This window comes from Phalacrocorax carbo, chromosome 11, assembly GCF_963921805.1.
Source record: "Phalacrocorax carbo chromosome 11, bPhaCar2.1, whole genome shotgun sequence".
Lineage (NCBI taxonomy): Eukaryota > Metazoa > Chordata > Aves > Suliformes > Phalacrocoracidae > Phalacrocorax > Phalacrocorax carbo.
This window is the reverse complement of record NC_087523.1, coordinates 21,903,502-21,927,232: the sequence shown is the minus strand read 5'-3', so window position 1 is coordinate 21,927,232 and position 23,731 is coordinate 21,903,502. Positions and strand designations below refer to the sequence as shown.

At 48.0% G+C, this 23,731-nt stretch overlaps 1 protein-coding gene across 2 annotated transcripts in view; it reads right to left on the bottom strand.

Annotated features, from left to right (window-relative positions):
• Nucleotides 1-349: 349 nt before the first annotated feature.
• NEXMIF (neurite extension and migration factor) overlaps nt 350-23,731 on the bottom strand; it is a 175,001-nt gene continuing 151,619 nt past the window's right edge. For both annotated transcript variants that reach the window (XM_064463403.1, XM_064463404.1), the window contains 3 exons: nt 16,462-16,586; nt 8,436-12,735; nt 350-7,691 (listed from right to left, as the gene is read on the bottom strand). In XM_064463403.1, coding sequence (XP_064319473.1) covers nt 7,490-7,691; nt 8,436-12,735; nt 16,462-16,537 — 4,578 coding nt within the window. In that variant the 5' untranslated portion in view covers nt 16,538-16,586 and the 3' untranslated portion in view covers nt 350-7,489. The remainder of the gene's footprint in view (nt 7,692-8,435; nt 12,736-16,461; nt 16,587-23,731) is intronic.

The following is a 23,731-nucleotide window of genomic DNA, read 5'->3' as shown; positions in this document are numbered from 1 at the left end:
CCTCCCCTCCGGGCAAGCCTGGCTGCGCTGCCCGGCCCCGTCTCCGCGCCCTCGGAAGACGAACCGGTAACTCCTTCTGCGTCGATCTGTTTAATTTCCGTTCCTCAATTTAAAAATAAAAAAAGCCACACTTCTTTAAAGCAGACGCCACCTGACCACTTTTCCCCCCCAACTTCTTCCCATCCGCAGCCGCGCCTCCGTCTCCGACGCGCTTCACGGGTAACGGGCGTCAGCCCGATTAAGCCGGCGGGCTGGGATCAGGCGCGTGCGCGGGGGGCAGCCGGCCCGATCCTCATCTCTAGTAGCGATTGGGTTAAAGAAACGATTCCTAATATTCAATAAACGGCAGTTTTAATTTCTTCTTCATATATGATCTTAAAATGAGATTTTTGATTTTTTTATTTATTCCATAAACAATATAACAAAACTCAGCAAGTTAACAATATGACGTTTTCACCATACAGAGTCAGTCACAAATATTTAAAACCTTTGCAACAAGAACAACAAAACCCAAAATATTACAAGAATAATTTACAAGAGGATCTATAAAACAGCAAAGCGCTCACAAATTTTCCAGTTTCCTTTACACAATATCACTACACTCTTTCACAACATTTCTTTTTATTACAAAATTCCCAACAAAAGTTTAATTTTTTTCTTTGTATTTTGGTTTTTAAAACCAGAAACTTTTAAGTATACATCCTTTTATTAACACCCGAAGGTGCAAAAAAAGGGAAACCTCACACATACAAACACTTCACAGCACTTTTCTAAGAAAAATATACACTTACAAAATATTTTACAAATTGGCACACTTAAAAATATACAAGATTTTGTAGGCGTCTTAGAGTGATCCTTAAGAATTATACTTCAATTGACTCTACAGAATATTTATAAAGCTTATTCTAAAAGAAAAAAGGCAAATCATTTCCAAACATGTTAAAATTGCAGTGTAAAATGTGGAACAGAAATGGATATGTTACATTCATAAAAAGGGCCATTTAATAGTTCTTAAATGCTCAAGGGGGGGATAAAAGTTTTCTTTAGCACCATAAAACAGGAGCAACTTCCTAACGAGGTGCCTCTAGTTCTATGGAAGGGAACTCAAGGAGCAGTACATTCACATCTCTGGAGGCAGCAGTCGAAATGCCCCAGCCGGCGCCGCGGGCAGCGGAACAGAGCAGCTCCTTGGATTTCTACCCTGCTTCCCACTGGGAGTAAGAGACAAAAGGAGTTTAACTGGTACCTTTCTTTTGTGTGTGTGTGTGGTTTAGTTTACGTTTAAGTCTTCCCTTTGTGCTTTTGAAATGGACGTTTATCTAGCTAGCGAAGGGTGGTGGTGAATACCAATTTTATTTCTTGTTTCCTTTTGCACCAAGTGTTCAAAGGCTCAGTAAACGTGTCTGGCAACCCAAGCATCCTGCGAGATGGAGGGCATCCTCCTGCTTTAGATCCCAATTCCCTTAGATGGCTGTTACTCCACTGTCATTAGTGTCACTTGTTTACCTGAGAAACAGATTTGAAAAGCCTTGCTTCTACCACAGACATTGTACTTTGTTTATTTTATATTTTTTCTTTTTTTTTTCTTTTTTTTTTTTGCATTATTTCACACGCTGAAGAGATAAAGAGGCACATTCTCAAATAGATGTCAGCGGCTTGAACCATGCAACTTCCACTGGACCCCCTGGGAGCTGCATAGGCAAAGTCCAACGCACCGAGTTGAGAAAGTAAGACCGAGGGCCTGATCCTGCACCAACTGAAGTCCACGCACCTGATCCTCTTCTCACTTACACTGACTTCAAGGGAGTTTTTCTCGTGACTTAACAGCAACGGCCGGTTCCCATCCAGGAAAGCACTCAGCGAGCAGCGAGCTCCCACCTAAGTGCTTTGCTAGATCGGGACCTCAGGGAAAGAAGAACGTGGTCCAGCAGGTAAAGGATGAAAATGCTTAAAACGTCGTTATTTTGGTTCGTGGCTCATTTGAGCCAAAATGCCGAAAACGAAAAATAACCACAATCCTGACTGTTTAAATCAGCGAGCCGCCTAGCAATGGTTGCGCTGAAGCAACCGCCGCCGCCGAAGCCAGCCTTGGCTTCTCCTCTCCGCGCAGACCCGGCCGCGGCAGGACAGTGCAGCGCCAGCAAGGGACAGCCCTGCGTGCTGCCGCCCTCCTCCCCCCAAAACACCTGGCTAAACCTGGTCCACACATCATCATTCTCAAGCCATTTTTTTAAAAAAAAAAAACCAACCAAACGACCCTCTTATGCTTAAAAAAAGAAAAGCAAGATGTAAACCTGGTTAAGTTTTTTTTTTTTTTTAAAAAAAAGATTACTTAAATCCCCATCACTGGTATGTTTCTATTTACAAAACCTCTATATGCAAGTACCTCCAGCAAAACTATGGCCATTGCAGGTGGGCTGGCTACTGCTAGGTTGCTGTAGGGTTTCCTTCCGCAGGACACCCTCCGCACGGCGCAGCCGCCGCAGGGACACGGCTGCTTTGCCCGTAAGGAGGGAGCCCCGCGCTCCTGCAGCAGGGCGGCCAGTGCCCCCTTCCCCTGCTCGCAGGCACCTCCTGCCTCCAGCTGGGAGGTGGAGCGAGAGCCAGGGGCTCATGCTGAGCTGCCCCATATGGGTCTGCTCTCGGATGGATTTTATGACCTTCCTTTGCAAGCGGATGGTTTCTGCTTCCTAATTTCGCTGCTGATTTTAAGTCACCCAAACCGCAGTGTGCCAGCACAGTGCGGCTTAGGAGAGGAGCATCACTGACACCGGTGCTCTCGCAGGGCGCCCGCGGGACTCCGCCAGAGGTGGTGCGAAATAAAGTAAAGAGAAAAGACATCTTAAGGGATGCTGCAGAATAAACGTGTTTTGTGTGGCTTGGATTAGTCGCCCCAAACAGGCAGGAGCCCAACGAGAAGGTACGGAGGAGGCTGGAAGTGCCCTGGGACTGGGCAAGAGGATGAGCTGAGGCGGGAGCCACCGCGGGGAGGCACGGGGAGCCCCGGGGTGTGCGGATGGTGGGCAGGGACGGATGGGACCGACATCCCGCTCCTCCCACAGCTGGGAGCAGCGCCATGAAAAGCAAAATTTAACCAATACTGACAAGAAGGGCAAGTGGAAAAGGCGAGCTCGTACGGCAAGGAATGAGGCAAAGGCGGGGAGTGATGAAAACCTTGAGGTAGCGACAGGCAGGTGGAGATGAGTTTTAGGAAAGCAACCTTCAAGCTATTCAAGGAGTTAGTCAATAGGACCCCTGGTAAACTGCCCTCAAGGACAAGGGAGCAGAACGGAGCTGGCAGACCTTTAAGGATGCTTTCCATAGAGCGCAAGAGCTCTCAATCCCCAGGTGTAAGAAATCAGACATGGAAGGCAAGAGACCAGCGTGGCTCAGTCGAGACCTGCTGGTCAAACTAACGGGCAAGAAGGAACTGCACAGGCAGGGGAAGCAGGGACAGGTACCCTGGGAAGAGTACAGGGACGCTGCCTGGTTGTGTAGGGATGGGGTCAGGCGGGCCAAGGTGTGGATGGAGCTGGACTTGGCAAAGGATGCAGAGAAGAGTAAGAAGGGCTTCTACAGGTACGTCAGCCAGAAGAGGAAGGTCAAAGAAAGCGTACCTCCCCCATGGGCCAGACTGGCAAAGTGGTAACAACGGATGAGAAGGCGGCTGAGGTACTCAACAACCTTTTTGCCTCAGTCTTCACCGGCAGCCTCTTCCCACACATCCCGAGTGGATGGACCGCAAGGCAGGGACTGGGGGAGCAACATCCCTCCCGCTGTCAGAGAAGACCAGGTTCGTCACCACCTGAGGAACCCGAACGTACAGAATTCTCTGGGACCTGACGAGATGCATCCAGAGGCCTGAGGGAATTGGCAGATGTAGTTGCCGAGCCACATTCCGTGAGATTTGAAGTCATGGCAGTCGGGTGAACCCCCGGTGACTGGAAAAAGGGAAACGTTGCACCCATTTTCAAAAAGGGTCAAAAGGAGGATCCTGGGAACTGCTGAGCTGTCGGCCTCACCCTGTGCCTGGGAGGATCATGGAACAGATCCTTCTAGAAGCCATGCTAAGGCACATGGAGGACAGGGAGATGATTTGAGACAGCCGGCATGGCTTCACCAAGGGCAGGTCCTGCCTGACCAGCCTAATGGCCTTCTGTGATGGAGTGACTGCATCAGTGGAGACGGGAAGGGCTACATCCTTCTCTCTCTAAATTGGACAGATATTGATTTGATGGGTGGACTGTTCAGTGGACGAGGAATTGGTTGGATGGTTGCATCCAGAGGGCAGTGGCCAACAGCTCAATGCCCAGATGGAGATCAGTGATGAGTGGTGTCCCTCAGGGGTCCGTACTGGGACCAGTGCTGTTTAGCATCTTCATCAGTGACACAGACAGTGGGATCGAGCGCGCCCTCAGCAGTCTGCAGATGACGCCGAGCTGAGTGGTGCAGCTGACATGTCTGAGGGATGCGATGCCATCCAGAGGGACCTGGACAAGCCTGAGAAGTGGGCCCATGTGAGCCTCATGAGGTTCAACAAGGCCAAGTGCAAGGTGCTGCACCTGGGTCGGGGCACCCCCCGGTATCAATACAGGTGGGGGATGAAGGGGCTGAGAGCAGCCCTGCAAATAAGACTTAAGGAAGAAATGTTTTATGCTGAGGGTGCTGAAACGCTGGCCCAGGTTGCCCAGAGAGGTGGTCGATGCCCCATCCCTGGGAACATGCCAGGTCAGGCTGGACGGGGCTCCGAGCACCCTGCTCTAGCTGAAGATGTCCCTGCTCACTGCAGGGGGGTTGGACTGGATGAGCTTTAAAGGTCCTTCCAACCCAAACCATTCCATGGTTCTGTGAAGATCAAGACAGGAGGGCAAATGGTTGGCTCAAGGCAATTTCTGAGCTTTGGGGTCAATCGGCAGAGAGATCACTTTTTCAGATACAGAGAAGGGCCCGTGCCACACCACGAGGGATCTGGGCTCTTTAGCATCTCCCTGGTCAGAGATCACTGGGGAGGACAACTGAAGACGGCAGCGAAATTGGAGCAACAGAAGGACTGAAGAAGAGAGCAAAAAGGCAGTTGGTATTTGTGATTAACACTGCCCTGAAACACCTAGCTGGGTATTCATGGATTTCCAAAATCTAGTAAAGTAGTCGATGCATTTTATGCCTTATATTCATGCCCTATTGCACATTTCTTGAATGCAATAACTATTGCTATCTGGTTCAGTACAAGGTATTTTATTACAAGTCCCATATTCATAATATTAATCACAACAAGCACAGTGCAGGCTAGTCAAAATGTGCTTTCAAACAATGGTTCTGGGTCAAAAAGAAGGGCTGTGCCACATCCCAGCCCTGGACCTGACCTGTCTCCGTCGGAGCAGCAGCCTGAACATCCGAAAGGAGGGAGCTAGCAGCCCCTCCTCCTGCAGCACGTGGGAGAAATGATGAAAAAACGGGCTATGGCCGGAGCTTGTAGTATCTGATGACCCTATGAAGAGAAAAGACAGCTGCTGGGGAAGCAGGGGAGAGCACGGTGGCTGCAGGAAAGCCAAATGCCCAGGGATGGGGCCCGATAGCACAGCTCTGTCTCCAAAATAGATCCCGAGCATCTTCTGGGTCTCCCTCCTGGAGCCAGAGCCGGGGTGGGATGCTGCACCCCACTCCCACCTGCGGGGTACCCAGGGACCGGTCTCATCCGGAGCAACTCCCTCTGGGCAACACCAGCATTTCATTTTTTCATGGAATAAATGAACTTATAGGATGGTTTTCAGAATTGCTTTTTTTTTTTTTCAGGCTTCCTTCTTTCATCTATTAAATGCAATGCAATTACTGTGCTGTTCTCTCTGGGATTGCAGAGCTGAGCCTAAGCTATACCTCAAGGTCTGCAAACGCTGAAAACATTCTGAGTCTAAATCCACACTTTGCAACTCCAATTTTAAGTATTCGGTCTGCTTTTTTGCTAAATTAACTTAAAACTCTTCTGCTGTTTTGCCTTGCACATGGGCGGAAAAAACCCTCTACTTTTAAAGAAACCCGAGTCTAGTCCTGTCCTCTGCGAAAGACCACCTCTATGCTCAGGACCGTGTCGAGACCGTGATCCATCCAACTGCTATTAAGGCTCCTCTTCCTCATCGTTTCCTATTGCATAAACGCATCCAAGCCTCGCACCCCACCGCTCCCAATAGCTCCCAGTTAGCAGGGCTCTTGCATATCAAGGTTTTGTAAGAAATCAGCAGCAAAATGCACAGGCTCTCAGTTGCACAAGGAAAATAGATATTTGTTGGGTTTGTTATCCTCTTGGAGGGCGAGGGTGTGGTGAGTAGGGTTACAAATAAGGCCTTTTGAGAATACATTTAGCATTCAATACTTAACGCTGTCTTAATAAAGTCCAGTCATGTATGATCCGGCCCTGATTGGTGAGATCGCAAATAGCTCCGTTTTTTGTTTCTTTTCTTAGCTTATGAACTGAATCAAAGAAAAGGTTCAGAGTTGTATTTAAAACTGATGACTTTGCTTTTGAAAGTTCAAACTATATTGGCATCGCAAGGTTAGACATTTAGGAAACACCAAAGCTATGATAGGAGAGCGCTTTTGACAGGCTCTGCATCGAAAATGTTTAAGAAACTACTCAAAGGAAAAGTAAATAGCAATAAATGTATGAAACGTATTAGTTCTGTTTTTATAACTATTTTAGAATTTATCCCAGGTTCTTATAAAATATATAAAACTGAGATACAAAGAATTAGCAATGTAACTTTGCATTTCAAATGATCTTCGGCTACAGGTTTTGCTTTAAGAAAACAGACACTTGAAAAGCAGCTGTTCTGTAGTCTCTAGATGCAGACACTTGAGTTCCTGGCAAACTTACCGTCAGTGGTTTTCTGAACTCCTCCACCATTTCAGCTCTCTCCTACAATGAAACTCAACATTTCACCATTACGTTTCTCTGCTCACGGTTTCAAAGAGAGGACATTACCATTTCCCAGCATCGGTTTCAAAGTTCCTTTTTTCTTTTTTTTTTTCCCCTTTTTTTTCCTTTTTTTTTTCCTTTTTTTTTTTTTTTTTTTCCCTTTATGAGCTTTAAACCACAGGGTGAATCCATGAAATGAGGTAAGTAAATTTGGCACACTTTTAGTCATGTCCATAAAACTTTTGGTAAGTTGTATAAGTGAACAATATCGTTTTCATCGTGAGTTACAGGTGCTTTCAAAGGGGGGTGGTTAGTACTTAACAACTGGAATGTTTCTAGTAAAACCAAAAGGCATAGCTGCAGAAAACACTCACAACCCAATGTTGATAGAGAAGTAAAAATATATACAATACAGTCACTTGTTCATAGTTTGGCACAATTTTTTGTTGTTGTGGGTCATAGTGCATAAACTACTGTACAACAGTATGACTTTTAAAACAGTCTTTCACAGAGAATACCAGATTAGGTTTGCTTTCAAATAATAAAATTCCCACAATTTCAAACTCTTCATTTCAGCACTTACATTTCAACATACCACAAGGCAGATTTCGAAAAGGAGCTGATGGGGAAAAAAAACCCCCAACCGAAAAAAAAAAACCAAAAAAAGAAAGAGAAAAAGAAACAAACATCAACCGTCTTTCTAGAAAAGGGAGTCTCTTCTTCAAATACAGGAAAACCCAAAAATGTTGTTTCTGCTTTAAGAAGAATGGAGTCTGATTCCCTGCAGGAAAAAATCAAACATTTGATGCCATCTTAGTTAGCTCGTCTGGAGTCACCACGACGGAGCGTACGCGCTAAAGGCGGGCGGGTACAGAAGATGCAGCTTTAGATGATGCAGGTTAGGAGATAAACAGCAGAGGGGGCCAGAAAGCACTCAAAATTGCCACGTGAAGCTCAATTAGGAACCAGTTCTCATTTGCAAAGTAAAGAGCCTTTACGTTTCGAGATCTTGGCTTTTGGATGCATAACCTCTTTTTTTTTTTTTTGTGGTTTATTTTTTACAAAATGTTCCAAAAAAAAAAAAAAAAAAGTCTTTCCTCATCAAAATCATTAAAAAGAGCATGTAATCATGTGGTTCCCCCCCCCCCAATAAATAAGTAATTAAAAACTGAAGAAGCCAAACAGCAGAAAAGAGTAGCCTTGTTAGTTGTTTTAACCCCAGCCAAGCCAGAAAATTGGTCATTCTTTTAGGTAGCTTGCAAGTAATAAGTATTTTCATGCATTTAAAAAAAAAAACAACCCCAAACTAAAAACCCAAACGAAAAAAAAAAACCAACCCCAAAACCCAAAATCAACCAAAACTGTAAAAGGGGAACGTCTTTTTTTGTTGTTGTTTTTTTTTTGTTTGTTTTTTTTTTTTTTTTCATGCAACTTTTGCTTTCAGGAAGGAAAAACTGAGGAACAGCGGGCTTAGCGGGTGGGAGGGAGGTTAAGGGGCATTCCAGCCAGTTTGGTGCAGCATTACCTCAGTTTCTCAAAAGCAGCTGTCACTGGGGGGTCCTTGTGGGGCTGTTCGCGGTCCGTTCGCTTTATTTTACAGTTCTCATCCCTCAGCGATTTCGAACTGGATTTATGACGGTAGAGTTTTTTATGGGTAGGTCCGTTATTGCCTAAAGTGCTCAGGTTACTATAGTTTTTATCAAAAAAGGGAGCGTGAATGTCCGTGGTGTACCCGGTTGAGCAGTTGGGGCGACCGGGGTCACAGGTTGCAGCTTTGCTGTTTTTGTTTGAGCCCTTGTTGTTCGACTTGTGGTTCTTCGCTGCCCCCGGTGAGCTGCCGTTTGCCTTCTTCTTCGACTCTTGGGATGTCCCTGCCAAAATTTTAAGAGTTTTTAGTTTCAGGCTGTTGGACTCCGGTGACCGGAATATGTCTGGAACGCTGTTGTGGCCAACAGGCCCCCACAAGGGCTCGATGGAGGCCATCATAAACCTCTGGACGTCCGCCATTCCCGACGCGATGTTGGACAGGATGTTGGAAGGTTCCTCAAACTCCCTCTGATCGTCGTCCAGGAGGCTGGTGGCGTTGCCCAGGCTCGTTTCCGACCAGCCCGTGCCCCCCTCTTTTCCCAGTGCCCACTCTCCGGAGAGCCCGTTGTGCTTGCCCAGTTTCACCCCGGCTGGGCTGCAATGCTGAGCGCTCTCGGCGAGGCCCTTGGTGGTGGTGGCCGCGTTGCTCAGCTGGTTGACCACCCTGCCGCCAACGGCTGGAGCCTTCTCGCCGTTGACTCCCGCCACATTTTTCCCTTTCCTGGCAGATTTCGGCGCCTGTCTGGTGTTTTTCCCTTGTGGCTTATCGGTTCCTTTGTTGGTTTTGGGCGATTTTTTCCGGGTGGCTTTCTGGGAAGAGCTTTGGTTTGTACCCACATTCTTGCTGGATGAACTTTTCCTCTTCGATTTTGACACTTTGCTATTGGTGCTAATTTGACCAGATGGCTCATTAAATGTTGACAAGCATGGACTCTTTTCGAGAAGGCTGACAGAATCTTCATCATTGAACATATGGAACTGGAACTGGTGATTATTTAAAGCAAACCCATTATCTGCCTGATCCTCGGTCTGCAGGACCCCGCAGTTCCACTTGACCTTCTCGGAGCTGTTGAGGGCGGCCTGGGGGCTCTCCTGAAAGCCTTTCAGGGTGCCCAGGGGCTTGGTGTCGGAGCCAGCTATCTGCGGGGACAGGTTGGGAGTGTCCGGAGGGGACATCTCCGAAAGCGACGACTGGCGGAACTTATCAGGCGTGAAGTTGGAAATGTCTAAAAGGTCCGTGGACTCCTTCAAAGGAGTGATTTCGTCTATGCTCTGCTGGATCACTAGCTTGGGACTGCAGTGGGCCAAGAAATCGTCATTAATATCATCCTCGCCGTCCTTTTCGCAAGACTTTAAACTTAAAGAACTGTAATTGCTAGAACTAACTGACAACGAACCCACTGAATCAAAACTAATGAGCCTGCCATCATCTGTACTTAGTGTACCTCGCTGGAAATGAAAGCGCCCCTCTCCATTATTAAAATGACATGACTGATAAGAATCATCAGACTGCACTTGTTGGCTATCTGGCATGTAATTTTTTTGGTATAGCAATTTGCTGCTATTCAGATTGACTTGAGCGTATCCAGAGGCGGGGAGGCCGTCTGCACCCGTGGCACCGCCGCCGCCGAACTCGCTCGGCAGCGCGGCCGCCTCCCGCATGTCGCCGGGGAAGTCCTGGCGGTTGCTGCCGGCAGCTTTGCCGGCCGGCCACATGCTACCGAAGCTGCTCTGCTCCATCTCCAAGTGGCCGGGCGACTGCTGCAGCTCCGACTCGGAGGGCGGGGAGAGCACGCAGCTCTGCGCCGGCTGCAGAGCCGGGAAGGGCTTTTCTGCCGGGACGATGCTGGGGAGCGGGTGCTGCTGCTGCTCGGAGGGATGCTGGGCGAAGTATGAGATACCAGTGTTGCTCGACAAATCAGAAGCATCTAACAACGTCTGCAGATACCCTCCGGGGATCAGGGGTACATTGGTGGTGATATTAGCAGATGGCAGAGGCTTGTCTGAAGAGGAGGTGGATGGTAGGAAAGGAGAATTTTTAGCAACCTTATCCTCGTGGCACTCCGGGAGATGGGAGCTGTCTGAAGCACAAGGAGCGTTTTCGTCCTTCAGACGCGCTGCAGAGTCCTGGTTTTCCAGCACCGGGGAGCCCTCCGCTGTACTGGTAGCAGCTTTGATCTTCTTGCACTTCAACCTGGCTTCACTTTTGAATTTGATTCTGCGGAGCACTTTCCTCTCTGTCCCCTTGTGCTCCCGTTCCTGCGATTTGCATTTCACGGCGGCGATGCCCGTGATGTCATTTACGTGTAATCCGTTGGCACAGCTGGGGGTGGCGATGGCTAACGCCGGCAGCCCTTTCAGGCCCGCGTCCTCTTTACTGCTGCAAGGCTGCTTGTGATCAGAGGAGCAAGAGCCCAGCTTGTTCACTGATTGCTCGATGGCTTTAATTCTTTGAATCCGGTGCCTGTTTGCTAGCTTGCATTTTCGCTTCCGTGGGTGAGGGAGGAACGAAGCATCTGAGCCGTTAAGATAGAAATTCTGCTTGTGGTAGAGAGACGATCTGAGCAAATCCAGCCGGCTCTGCTGCCTCTCTTGCCAGAAGCCCTTCAGTGGGGCTAGCTTCTCGTATTTGCTGAGCAGCTCCTCATTTAGGGTAACAGTTGTCTCGTTGGCATCCACTTTGCTGAGCTTCACCAGCATATGCTTTTCCCCTTTAAACCTGTTAATGATGATGTACTTGATGATAACGGGGGGCTCCTTGCGAGAGACTTTTCGCCGTTTCTTGGGGCACCACTCGTCATCGTCCTCTTCCTTGGGCCCGTCCGGGAGCCACTCCTTCTTGTCCAGGATCTTCTCGTTCTCAATGGAGTCCACATCGTACAGGTAGTCGTCGCTGTATCGCACTTTCCTCTTCGCCCGCAGCCCGTAGTTCTGCTGAATGAAGGAGCCAGAGTGGTCGCGGGACAGGTACCGGCTGCAGTCCTTGATATCCCGCAGCACGTCGTAGGAGGAGTCTGTGCAAGTGCTGTCGTCGCTGAACTCCCCGGAGTCCTCCGTGGAATTCACCGAGTCCAAAAAGTGGCTCCGCTTGGAGCCCACGTACTGCACTATCTCCGTGCTGTTGCAAGATTTATTTAAGGCAGCTTTCTCCTCCTCCTCGCCGTCCTCTTCCTCGCCATCCTCTTCCTCCTCCCCCCAGATGATGCCTTCCTCAGATTTGAATTGAGAAGGGTCGGCGGCACCGCCGGGCCCCCTTTTCAGGGTGCTCCTGCTGTCCCTTTTGGTGCAGTTGCCGAACACGCTGGGGAAGAAGTTGAACTGGGCGTCCTCCTGAAGGGTGGTGGTCTTCTCCCGCACGTTATCCTGGAAAGATTCGTATCTAATCTTTAGGGAGCAGACATCGCTTCCCAAGGTGGAATCGTCGTCATCAAACATGTAATTATCCACGTCTTCCTCGGAAAACAGATTTACAGAAAGCTCATTTTTGGAGCAGAGGTCAAGCAGCTCAATTTTACTTTCACTAATGAAAGATTCAAAATAGCCCCATTCCTGGTTGGGATTTGTTAGTAAAGGTTCCTCACCATTGCATTTGTCTAATAGTAATCCCTCGTAATAATTTTTCTGAGTGGGGTCCTCTGAATCACTGTCAGATTTTTCTGCATCTCTTTTGTCCGCTGCCCTCGATTTATGCATAGGGAAGCTTAAAAGCTGGTCTGAAAGCAGTTGATCCCCATATCTCATGGTTTCTCCTGTGCTCATGCAGTGAATCCCTATATCAGAGACCGAACAGGTGTCATAATCCCTATTTATATCCCCCACTTTCAAGCTTATTCCCGGCTCTGCATCAATGCCGTCCTTTGATTCAATAAAGCAGCCCAGACAGGTCCGGCTTGGCTGCATCAAGCAGTCGCCCGTCAGCGCCGACATGCCTCCAGGCTCCATCATGGTGAAGGGAGCCTTTTCGCAGTCACCCGGCAGCGACCAGGAGCTCATGCCCTTCGTCACGCAGGACGTGAGGGAGATGGCGTGGGCGGAGGAGTCATCCGAGGCGTGCTCGGGGACATCCGTGAGCCTCAGAGGCGACGGGGGGCTCAGCAAGCAGGCCTTCTTTGAAGTCAGGGGAGGCAGCGCCCGGTGGCACGCGTGGTTTTCCTTCTGAGCTGTCGTCAAGGCTGAGAACGTGACCGCGGCCTCGGCAGCGGTGCAAGGCCTCTCATCGCCATCCAGGGCGTGCGATTCTGGGGGGTGGGAAGGAGAAGGGAGGGAGAAAGGAAAGGAAAAGAGAGAGGGTTTACAACCCTTGCAGTTCCGCTCGGGCTCGCCACCCCGCTCCCCTGCTCCCCGGCGTTCGGTGGCGACCTTTCCCGACGGCTCCTTTGGGAAGCGGCAGAACCCTTCCCGCGGGAGCGCGATCCTTCCCTTCTGGGTCTAATCAACGTGGTGATGTGCAGGGAAGGGAGAGGTAAACACTCTCCCCCCTGCAGCCAGCTGGAAGAAGTACAAGAGTACGTTTAAAAAACCAAAACCATCCGTTCTTTCCTCCTCTTATACATACCGTTACCTGGATACTGCCTTTCAAATCTTGACAAGGTTATTAAAAAACAAAACAAGCCTAATAAAACTGTTCCCATTAACGCTGAAAAAAATTAATGGAAAAATAAGATTCTTAAAGAAACAAAGTATCCCCCCCCTGCGGTGTCTGCAGCTTAAACGTACCTGAACTGCACTACTGCCCGAGAGCCAGAAAGTTACGGCTATTTTTAAAAACCCAGGAGACTTTTTGTCACTGTCCCCGCCGAGGGAAAGTGGAAGGTAACACGGAGTGTAAAGCAATTGTTAGAATTATTGTGGGTTTCGCCATTCTTCCCTCATCTCTAAAAGTGCCTTTTTAATAATGTAAAGATTTTTTTCTTTAACCTAAGGATTTTTTATTTTTACCTCGTCGCGCTCTTTTATGGCAGAATAAAGTTACGAATATACTTTTATCTGACTTCTGGCTCAGCGGACAATATGGCCCTTGAAATTTAAATACAATGTCTTTTCATCCATGAACACGCTCTGATATCTTTATATTAAAAAAAAAAATACACCAACGTGTGCATTCACACCGGCCGAAACCTCCGCCGACTCAGAGCTGAGCCCGGTGCTTTTGTAGTGGCTCACGTCTTACCTTTTGGTGGCTCCGCTGAAGGCCTGGGGGGGCGAGAGTAGAAGCAGCGCAGGCTTTCCGAGGAAGGACAAGTGCCTTAAAATGCCACTGGAGCACCAGGCTCCAGCAAGAAATGGGGCATCCGAAGGGATTTGGCAACTACGCGGTTGCTGGGATCCTCTGCGACAAGTGCTTTTATTCAAATCTGATAGAAAAGCAAGCCTCCTCCCGCCCCTACGCCGACCTACACCGGCCGCTCGGGGAAGGTTCATGTAGGCACACGTACCACCGGCACGATGAAATGCCCACCGCGCCGGTACTGCCCAGCAGAGCGAGGAGCCGGGCTCCCACCTGCGGGCGGGCGATAGGAAACGGAGCGGGACGGGATGGAGGGCGGCCTGCCCACGCCAAGTGTAAAACTGAGAGGAGGTCAAAATCCCCCAGATCTCACCCCAAAAGCTCCCAGCACTTTTGTGCTGCTGGGGGCCTTAGGGAGAGGTCTCTAAGCACTTTACACATCAAACCAGAAGCGCAATGCATTGCCTGTAAACATCTTCGACACGCGTGGCTTGGAGAAAACCAGGCTGACTTGCTTGAAATCTGTGCTGCTTCCCTTCCCTCAAAAAGGGTTAAAAAAAAAAAAAAAAGCTGATTCTTGAGTCCCTCCCACCAGTTTTTAGATCAGAAATGCAGAGGTGGTATCTTTTTCCTTAAGCACCAAAACAAATTAACCAGTGCAGTTCCACTTCAGAAGTAAAATAAAATAAGAATCAGGTTGGAGCTGACAGGAAGCATGGAAAATGTGAGCATAAAAGAAGAATGCCTGTGAATGCTGTAAGACTCAAAAAAGGGGGAGGTAGAAAGCTAAAATTCAATTTCAAATGTTGCATTCAATACAGAGATGTCATTATATAAAATAAACTCTCTCTGGGTGTTTCGTTAGATTTATACTTGTATAAGTGTACTGAACCCCTGTGAAATACAAATGTCAAAACTTGATTTTCTAGGGCTCGTATCATCCTAAAATCAGGCACACGGTCAACTGATGCTTCAAAGTAAACAATACTCCAAAAGACTACAGTTAAGAAAGAAAATGCTGGAGAAGCGAAAACACCTTTCCTGCTTTAACTCCACAGCCATCCAAAAGCAGGCGGGCAGCCTGAACGGAAAAACACTGAACCATCCTGCTGTCAGTCAGCTCCGAAGGGAGGCCAGTCCCCAGCTGGGCACTGCAGCAGCCCAAGGGCGGCTCTGGACTCACCGCAGCCGGCACCCGCTCGTAGGGTGAGGGGAGGCGAAAAGCATCAGCCCCATCCCCGGTGCCACCGACAGGGGGGTGGTGGCATCGGAGCTACTCGCTGGCTCACTGCTTTGGATTCAGCAGCAACTCCTACACAACAATGTTTAATTAAAGTGCTTTTTAAGCCCTGTTTAATTGAATTTCATGGAAGTGGTATCAGGTTCTGGAAATCACCCATCTTTACCGAGCAGGTAAGCACTGATTTTACTGCCTATTAGATTAAACAAGGGGGCCGAGGGTAGAAAATCTTGCAGCTCCAGCAGCTGCCATCAGCTGCGGCTTTACGACGCGTAGTCGTGAAGGAGATGGACTGACAAGGACAGATACCTCCAAAATTACATCGCAGGGGCGAGCGCAAGTGTACGCTTCGCCTGCCTCCAGCACATGTTGCGGGATCCTCACGGGCACCCGTGTGTCTGGAGTCACTCTACGTTTTTGGTAGTGAAGAACAACAACATTTGACTCTGTGCACTCTTGCTGGAGTAAACCTCGTTTTGAGGAGACAGAAGGATTTGAACATACAAGACATCAGAGGAACAAGTCCTCGATATCTAACAGGGTCAAATTTATATAAATATATATATATCAAGATTTATAGGCCAATACAAAATGTAAAAAGCCATGACATTAAACATAAAAACACACTGAAGAATGAAAATGTCAAGCTCTGCCTCAACGCTGGACTGCCACTGCATCTACTGCGGCTAGCGACTAAAGTTCAAATGACTTGAGAAATTGCTCAGAGGGATATTTTGATCAGGTTTTCAGGCACCAGAGCACTGTTACTCCTAAGCAGTTATTGCCTTTGAAAGCAAGTATGGAATCGATTAAAGAGATACAACGTTAGGCGTTTGGGGCAGGCTGCTGGAAGGGGCTGATCCTTCCCCACCGACGTCAATGGAAGCTGGAATGACTTGGTGGCTCCCAGCAGCATGACTGCGGCCAGCGGCACCCGTGCGTGCACAGAAGCGGTGCTACGGGCCAGGGCATCCCACGTGCTGGCTGATGGGCCACACAGAAAAGGCAAAAACGAGCTCACAAGCCCGACCTTCCCTTTCCCTGGGTGCTAATCCGGGTTTGTTTCTTCTACCCATTCTCTAATTTCTCCCCAGTTTGTAGGGACTAAGTACCCTTCAGTCAAATATTGCTGGGATTGGCTAGCGGGTTCATAAGTAATTGCAATGGGATGGAACGATTCCCAGCAGACAGAAGGGCCACCTAGTCTTGTATTACTTTTTTCCCTAAGAAGCTAAAATCCATAATTCAAACTGCACGTGCACATAAACATTTCCAACCATGCATATGCATGGGCAAAAGCCGTACTTGCTACGACCTAAAAAGGTATAGATCCACAGCTGGAGTGACGTCTGTGCAGAAAATACCCACTTACCCTACTGCTCCACATTGCAGAGATACCTGCAAACCACTAAAATTAAATATGGGAAAGGAATTAGGGAAATAAGTTCGCTTGCAAGTTGTCGCTGCTCCCTCATGTACTGTAATTAAGTTCCTTACCATTTTCTTTCACCCCATTAATCAGGATAGTTTCTTGGTCTTCTGAGGCACAATCCTGCTCTTGTTGGTCATCCATCAATTTAACCTCTTTCTGTTCACTCCATGCCCCACTGCATCTGGCCAACCTGCACATTTCCAGAAACATAACCACAGTCAGTACAATTCCCAGAATCAGCTCAAGGAACCGTGAATAAAAAATAACAACAATAAGAAACCCCCGCACAACCTCCCATGCTCACCCTTACCCTGCTTAAGAGAACAAATATTATTTATTTAGGCCATCGTATTTTCACTTTTCCACTCCAAAAGCCAAGCCCAATGTATTTCAGCAAGGTTAAAATGCTATATATCACCTTTTCCTTCCCCAAAGTCCTTCTTTAGAAGGTGGAGCGGTGCTCTGCACCTCTGCAGCTCCCTTCGCATCGCCCGAAACTGCTTTGCTAAAGCAGGTAAGCGTTGTCATCTCCAGACGGGTGAGTGGAGGCACAAAGAAAAGGGGGCTCGCCCCAGGTCAGGCAACAGCAAACCTGTGCTGGAGTTGGAAGAGGAACGCAGATATCCCGAGCGACAACGGCCCACCCTAGCTGCCAGCTACTGCTTTCATCTTCCAAGCACTGGCAGGTATGAAAAACTCCCCAAAAAAGCAGGTTTTTGGGGAAAAAAAAAAGTCTAGTGTCATTCTTCACTCAAAACACTTCTTCATCACAAGAACTCCTTCCTTGAAAGCGTTGTTCCCCAGCCACCTACCACCACCCTCACGGGCCCTGTTGGGTTAAGCTTCAGCTCGGTTGTATGACCACCAGTCAAGGTTGACTGGACTTGATGGCACTTCTCCGAAGCAACAAAACCGGGATCAGAATCAGGTCCAGATTCTCTCCCTTCCTCTGTTGAGGATCCCCCCACATTAAAACGATCACTCTAAGGAGAGGGAGACCTTGCAACGGAGAGACGCGGCTGAGTCCCCGGGCACGGGTGGCGCAGGGTAACCCCCATCAATGCTCTCAATGGACAGAATTTCACCTCTCTGACCGTAAATTAAAGTCAGAATCTATTTTTTTTCCTCCTGGCAACCTGAATTCAACTTTTTCTCTCTCACAGAACAGGTACTAGTTTGAAACATTGTTTTAGTTGGCTTTTTTGTGGGTTTTTTGTTTGTTTGTTTGGGTTGGTTTGGGTTTTTTTAATCAACATTTGTCAACGTCTGATCTTCCCACAGTAGTCACTGCCCTGGGTTCCTTGGCCAAACTTCATTCATATTCAGATTTGCAGTGGAATCCTCTTAATTAACGTGAAATCTTTACAACTGCCTTAGTAAGTGAAACCTTCACTGAACTTAAAGATGTGACACCAAAAGTAAGATAAGAATAACAAGCATCAGTAACTCAGTTCCTTTGCATATTTAGAGGAATACTTAACTAACCCTGAGAGTTTTACTTTGATGCAAATCCGTATTTCAAAGCTCTCAGAAGGCGAGTCGGTTTGCTGCAGTAAGACCCCTCTCTCCTGCCAGCACCCGCACCCTCCCCACCACCCCGGGCTCCCGTGGCAGTTGAGAAAAGCTCCAGCCGAATCATCGCTGACGTCTTGTAACAGGAGCGACTCGAAACGCCAAAGCACAGATCAGGCGTCGCTGGGATTTATTTCCATGCAGCTTGAAGATTAGCTTCTGAATGTGAAAGCTGCTCTGCGTTTTCCAGTGACGGTCTACAACTTCATGCCTCCTTGGTAATATCTCCTGCCTATTAAATGTATCTTAATTAATATAAAAATCAATAAATTAAGTTTTTAAAATATCTATTAATGAAAATATGAATAAAATATCTTACGCCTCAGGAAAACCAGAGGCTTCTCAGGAGACCGGGGAACCACCGCTGGCCCCACTCATGGGCCAGCGTGGCTTCTGGGGAGGGGGCTGCTTGCTGCTTGAGCAAGCTCTGGGAGAAGGAAGAGCTGAGTTGAGTAAGGAGCTTCAGTAGATCGTGACCTGATAAATATGTTTTGCACACCCTCATGGTTTGCCAGGTGGGAGAGAAATGTGCAAAGATCTTCCATTTCAGTTAGCCACGGGCAGGTAGGGTTGGAGAACGGCGCATTTGGCTACGGTGTTTACAGATCCGAACCTGTTGCTCACTTCAAGGCTGTGGATGATGGGACCATCATCTTCAACGTACAGAAGGTTATAACCAACATTTCTGTATACTCTGATCTCCGCTGTCTTTCTGAAGCGCAGAGGTGATGCTCTGATAGAGGCTTATCCATGCACAGCCACCAGCAGATAGATGCAAAGTAAAAGGGGAGAGGCCCCGCCATCGCGCCTCGCTTGCGACTATCTGTAGCTGAGGGGCTTCAGCATTCAGAGACTACATCCACAATTTATTCCATTAATTTCCCTAATTATTTTCAACCTAGCTGACACCACCGGCCTCCACAGCACCTCGCGGTAAGGCGTGCGACAGCTCCTGTGCTGCATGAAATGGAACTGCTTTTGGTTGGCGTGAACCTGCTGCCCTCCAAAGGACGGGGCATGTTTCCTCACAGAAACACAGCCTCAGCCCTAGAAAGGACTTGGAGTATGATCATCATTTAAATATTAGTAATATTTATATTCACAGGAGAATCACGGCAACATTTCAAGTTATCCAAGTACATAAGCCAAATCAGGATACTACTGAACTTTTCCTCACTGTTCCACGTTTAACGCACAGGAGCCAGGTTGAAGGGTAAGAGCTGATCCAGTGTTGCTGCAAGAAGCTTCATCCCACAAGTCAAGTCTTTGCTTTACCAATACGATAAGCTGAGACCTGCAGTTCCAAGCTCTGATGCACAAGCACTGTCGCTGCACGGCTTCGCTGACCTGATTTTTGCCTGGGTGTACTGGTTTATAGCAATTGGGTATAAAATGCCACAGGTGGCCTGCTTTCAACCGGTAACATAATCACAGTCATATTAAGTAATGGCTTGCAATGAATAAAACATAGGACAAAAGCAGAAACAAGAATTCTCCGATAACGTAAATTTATCCCTTCCAGCGCACAAAACCTCTCCAGAGAGAAAATAACAATGTGGACATAAAAAACTGGTAGGCTCACCAAGGTCCCAAGCATTTTAAAGAAGGCATCGTCCTATCACCGCTGGGATTTCCACGGAAGGAGGAAGGGGCACGGTCTCGTGCGTGGGTTGCACGCCTTTCTGCCTGCTTGCTTCCTGCTCCTTCGGTTTGCGGAGTCGGCGGATTGAGTGCAGTTTGCAAACGGGTCCGTGAGGGAGGCTCCTACCTTTCCTGGCTTCTGACAGCTGCTCAACGGCCAACCCTCAAGGAGAGAGCAGGGCTTGTTTGGGCGACAGACCGAGAGGGCAAGCCATAGGCAAGCAGGCAGCCAAGGTAATGGAGGCAGAAAAAGAGAGTTTATAGGTGGGGACACCCGTGGGACTTTCCATCTCCCATTGTCATCTTTTGGGATGTGTGCGCATCCGAAGGCTGGAGAAGACAATGAAGGTGACGAAATGCAAGAACGAAGGGGACGTGCCTGTGGACAACTATTTGCCTTGAGCGCGTTAACTCAGCAAGCAGAGCTTAGCTCTAGAAATAGAGCTGGAAAGAGCTCAGATGGGGGATCTTCACATACAGCCGGAGAGAAGTGCGAATGAGACAGACAGTCTGAAGTTTGCAGAGATCTACTGAACGAGAGGACCTTTCGGGAGCGGTGTGACCACGAAAGGTCAGAGCCCAAGAGGGACAGGGACAAACACCGGCGACTGTGAAAGAAAAGCTGACAAAGGGGCTTGATGTGATGCAGACCAAGAAGAAGCCAAAGACCGGGAGTAACAAAGAGGAGAGCAGCTGGGTCCCTGGGAAGAAAAACTAAACCAAGAGAGGTCTGGCATATAAAGGCGACAGGCAGAGAATATACCAGGTAGCAGGAGAGCACAAAACACAGAGCCATCTGTGGACAGAAGAATAAAAGGGAACGAATATGGATTTCAGACGGCGTCAGGCCATTGGGGAGGTACACGGCTGGGGTCATGCTATTATGAAGAACTGACAAGAGGAAAATCAGTCACCAGCTTGAAGCTTGTGAACTTGACTGGAGCTGGAGAGGATGGAGGAAGAGGATGGCGGGTGGAAGATGACGGTCAAAGATGCAGAGTCAGACGAACTCCAGGTCTCCGGAGGAGGAGGGCAGGAGCACAGCTTGGCAGGCTGTGCTTCAAGGACGGTCACAGGTGGTTCAAGTCGTAGGGAAGAATTCAGAAGGGCTTTTCTTGATTGCACCACGTACTTCAGGGCATTGGTGTGCTAAGATCACAGCTGGCATGACAGAGAAAGATACAGGCTATGAAAGGAGATCAAAGGGAAGAAGTTGCAGAAAGCAAGCAGTGGAACTCCAAAAGAATCCAACTAGTTTTAAGCACAAGATGGACAAATTAATGGACAGAAGGACAGGATGCAGGACTCGGTGACCTGGAGAAATCCCTTTCAGCCCTAGGACTTCTGTCAGGTGAAAGACTGCAAGTACCTCAAAAAACCCCTCAGCATTACAGCCCAGAAAATTCTCCATTCCTCACATTCCCTGTCATTTTTCCCCCTGCTTGTGCTAACGGGGTTGTACAAAAGCTGTTAGTGACCAGGTTGTGTGCACAAGTCTGGAAGAATAAAAACGCAGTGCCCAAACCGGCCCTCCACTCCACTGTTAACCTCCTATTGCCTTGTGAGTAACACCAGATTATTTCTTCTTCTATAAATTCAACAGGGTAGGCAAAGCAACAGCAGCATGAGCCATGCTCCTTATGGGGAATGAAACTGAGGGGTGCCGGTTATTCACCTAGAACAGAGGAGGAAACACCCGAATTACAAAGCTAAAACATCTGGGCATGTTCCCACATTCATCTCCACTTATGTAAAAGATAGACCTTATGTTCACTTAAAACTGGTACTTTTTTGTATGGCTTGGATTTAAGCACGCTCCTATTAATGATTATTTTACAAAGGTGAAAGGGGAAATGCCACCAATTTATACAACCATGGGGGAAAAAGTGCATCTGCTCGATGCCTCTCCTCTACATAGAAAGCAACAATTTGCTTTGCTTCTTTCTCAGCCAGAAAATGTCTGTTCCCCCCCAGCACCGCACGCAGCTGTCCTGCATGGGTGTTCACAGGGCGTACAGGTAGAGATCCATCACCTTGCTGCTGTCAGAGGTGCCACGGGGCGAGGACGTGCCCTTCGGCCTCCCCAGCTGGAGAGCCCTGGTTCTCCAGGCGCCGGCCCAAGAGAAATTGTGCCAAGGGACCTGCTGGAGAGATTTCCTCCCCGTGAGAGGACTCTCCACAGCCTCTTCCCTGGGAAGCAGCAGTGATTTAGCTCACGGCATTTTCCAGCAGAAGCAGCAGTGGTTGCAGTGATGCCCTGGAAGCACTTACAGGGGAGAAAGCCGGCCAGCTAGCCCTGACCTCCACGTAATCCAGGGCTTGGCTGCTTATATATATTTTTTTTTTTAAAAAAATATATATCCACAGCCAGTTGAACATCATCTCGTTCATGTTTCCTGGGCACCAGCATTATACTTGTTGAAGCTTAACACACTCCTCCCAAGCAGAGGAGGGAAAAAAGAAGATCTACCAGGTAAAAATGAGACTGACTGAAAGCCCACCTACACATATGGGAATTATATTAGATGGACTAGATTATGGGTTAGCGATAGCTGTTCCATAATTAAAGTTGCAAGTGTGTTTCGGCTTAAAGCTGAATAAATAAAAGGTCGCTAGCACCCAGACAAAACCCAACGTGCCAGTTCCTATTTACACACAGCTTTTACATACTGAGTGCTTTTATTTGTTGTAGATCATGAGGGTAGATGGAGAGGGAGTATCCAAAGTGAGGGAAAATCTTTTTATGGAGAAGTGGGGGAAGAAAGCAAAGAAGATGTGGCTTTTTTCCTGCAGAGTTGTGAATAAGCACAGGTGTTCTATATATGCAGTTGTATCTTTCAAAAAAAGAGCTTTAGAGAAATTAATTACATGTCAGAGCCTCTGACAGGTCTTTTAAGAATTATGATACTTTTGAATGAAAACATTATATACTTAAAAAGAAATACCATGTAAATGTCTCTGAGAGATTTACATTCAGTGGAGTAATAGTAGAAAAGAATTCAGCTCTATCCACAGTACAAATGGATGCTGAACATGCCGTGCTCTTCCTAATGACGACATCTCCTGCCCTTGTAGGACTTCGTTAACTCTCCTGCAGAAGCACAAAGCAGAGTTCAGGGGCATCTGCCAGGAATCAGCCGTAAACAGAAACAACGCTCTCCCGAGCAGCCCGACCTGCTTCTCTCGCCCCCCCGGGCTGCCCCCCTGAGCTCACAGCAAGGCCGTCCCATCACACGCCTCCTCCTGCGCTGAAGTGGGCAGCAAGACCTCTGCAGAGGAAAATATCCGAGTGGTTTCCTGTCTGGGGCTTTTGACTTTTTTTCTTTCCTTTTAGTCCTGACAAAACCTGGACAGCGGATAGAGTTTGCCATGGAGAAAGTGTGGTGGGGCAGCGATCCCGCCACACAACAGGAGCTGGTGCAGTGATGCCAGGCTCGTTGTTCACTGACCCGAAGGATGCTATTTTCCTACCAGATTCTGAAATTCCCAAATCCCTTTCATTCCATGGACTCCACTTGATCCTTGGTCTTCAGTACAATTTGATAACTGGTGGGTGAAGCGATAAAAATTTTCACTTGCCAGTAACGGGGATGTATTTTACTACTAAGTCCCTAAAAAGAGGTTCTTTAGAAGTACCTCTCCAAGGAAACCTGTTTTCCCAAGAATTTACATTTTCACTTAAGCCAAGGGCCGCTGAATTTTGCCCAGCACCGTGGCAAGAAAGAAATACAAAGAATACACGAGGTTTCCAGAACTGACAGGGTTGGAAAGGTGAAGTTCATAAGGAAAGGTACAGCATGAGACCATCCTCCCACTCTGCCCATCATAAAAGTGCTTCTCCGGTCCACAAAAGGGATGTTGCACTTAAGGGTTCTGGTTGCAAAGTTATTTTCCCAGGAAAATCTCATGAGGAAATCATACCTCCCAGCACTTCCCTGGGTTCTTCCTATCAAAGATGCCGAGCGCATGGGAAGAAAGGCCAAGTGAAGGAGAAATGGGAAACAAAGAAGGCCTTTGTGGGTCAATCCCAGTAGTGAGACATCTAAAACCCTTCAGGAAGGTAGGGTTTGATAGAGTCAACGTTAGCTGAGAATAGGTTTGGCAACCTAGGTAAAAATACAG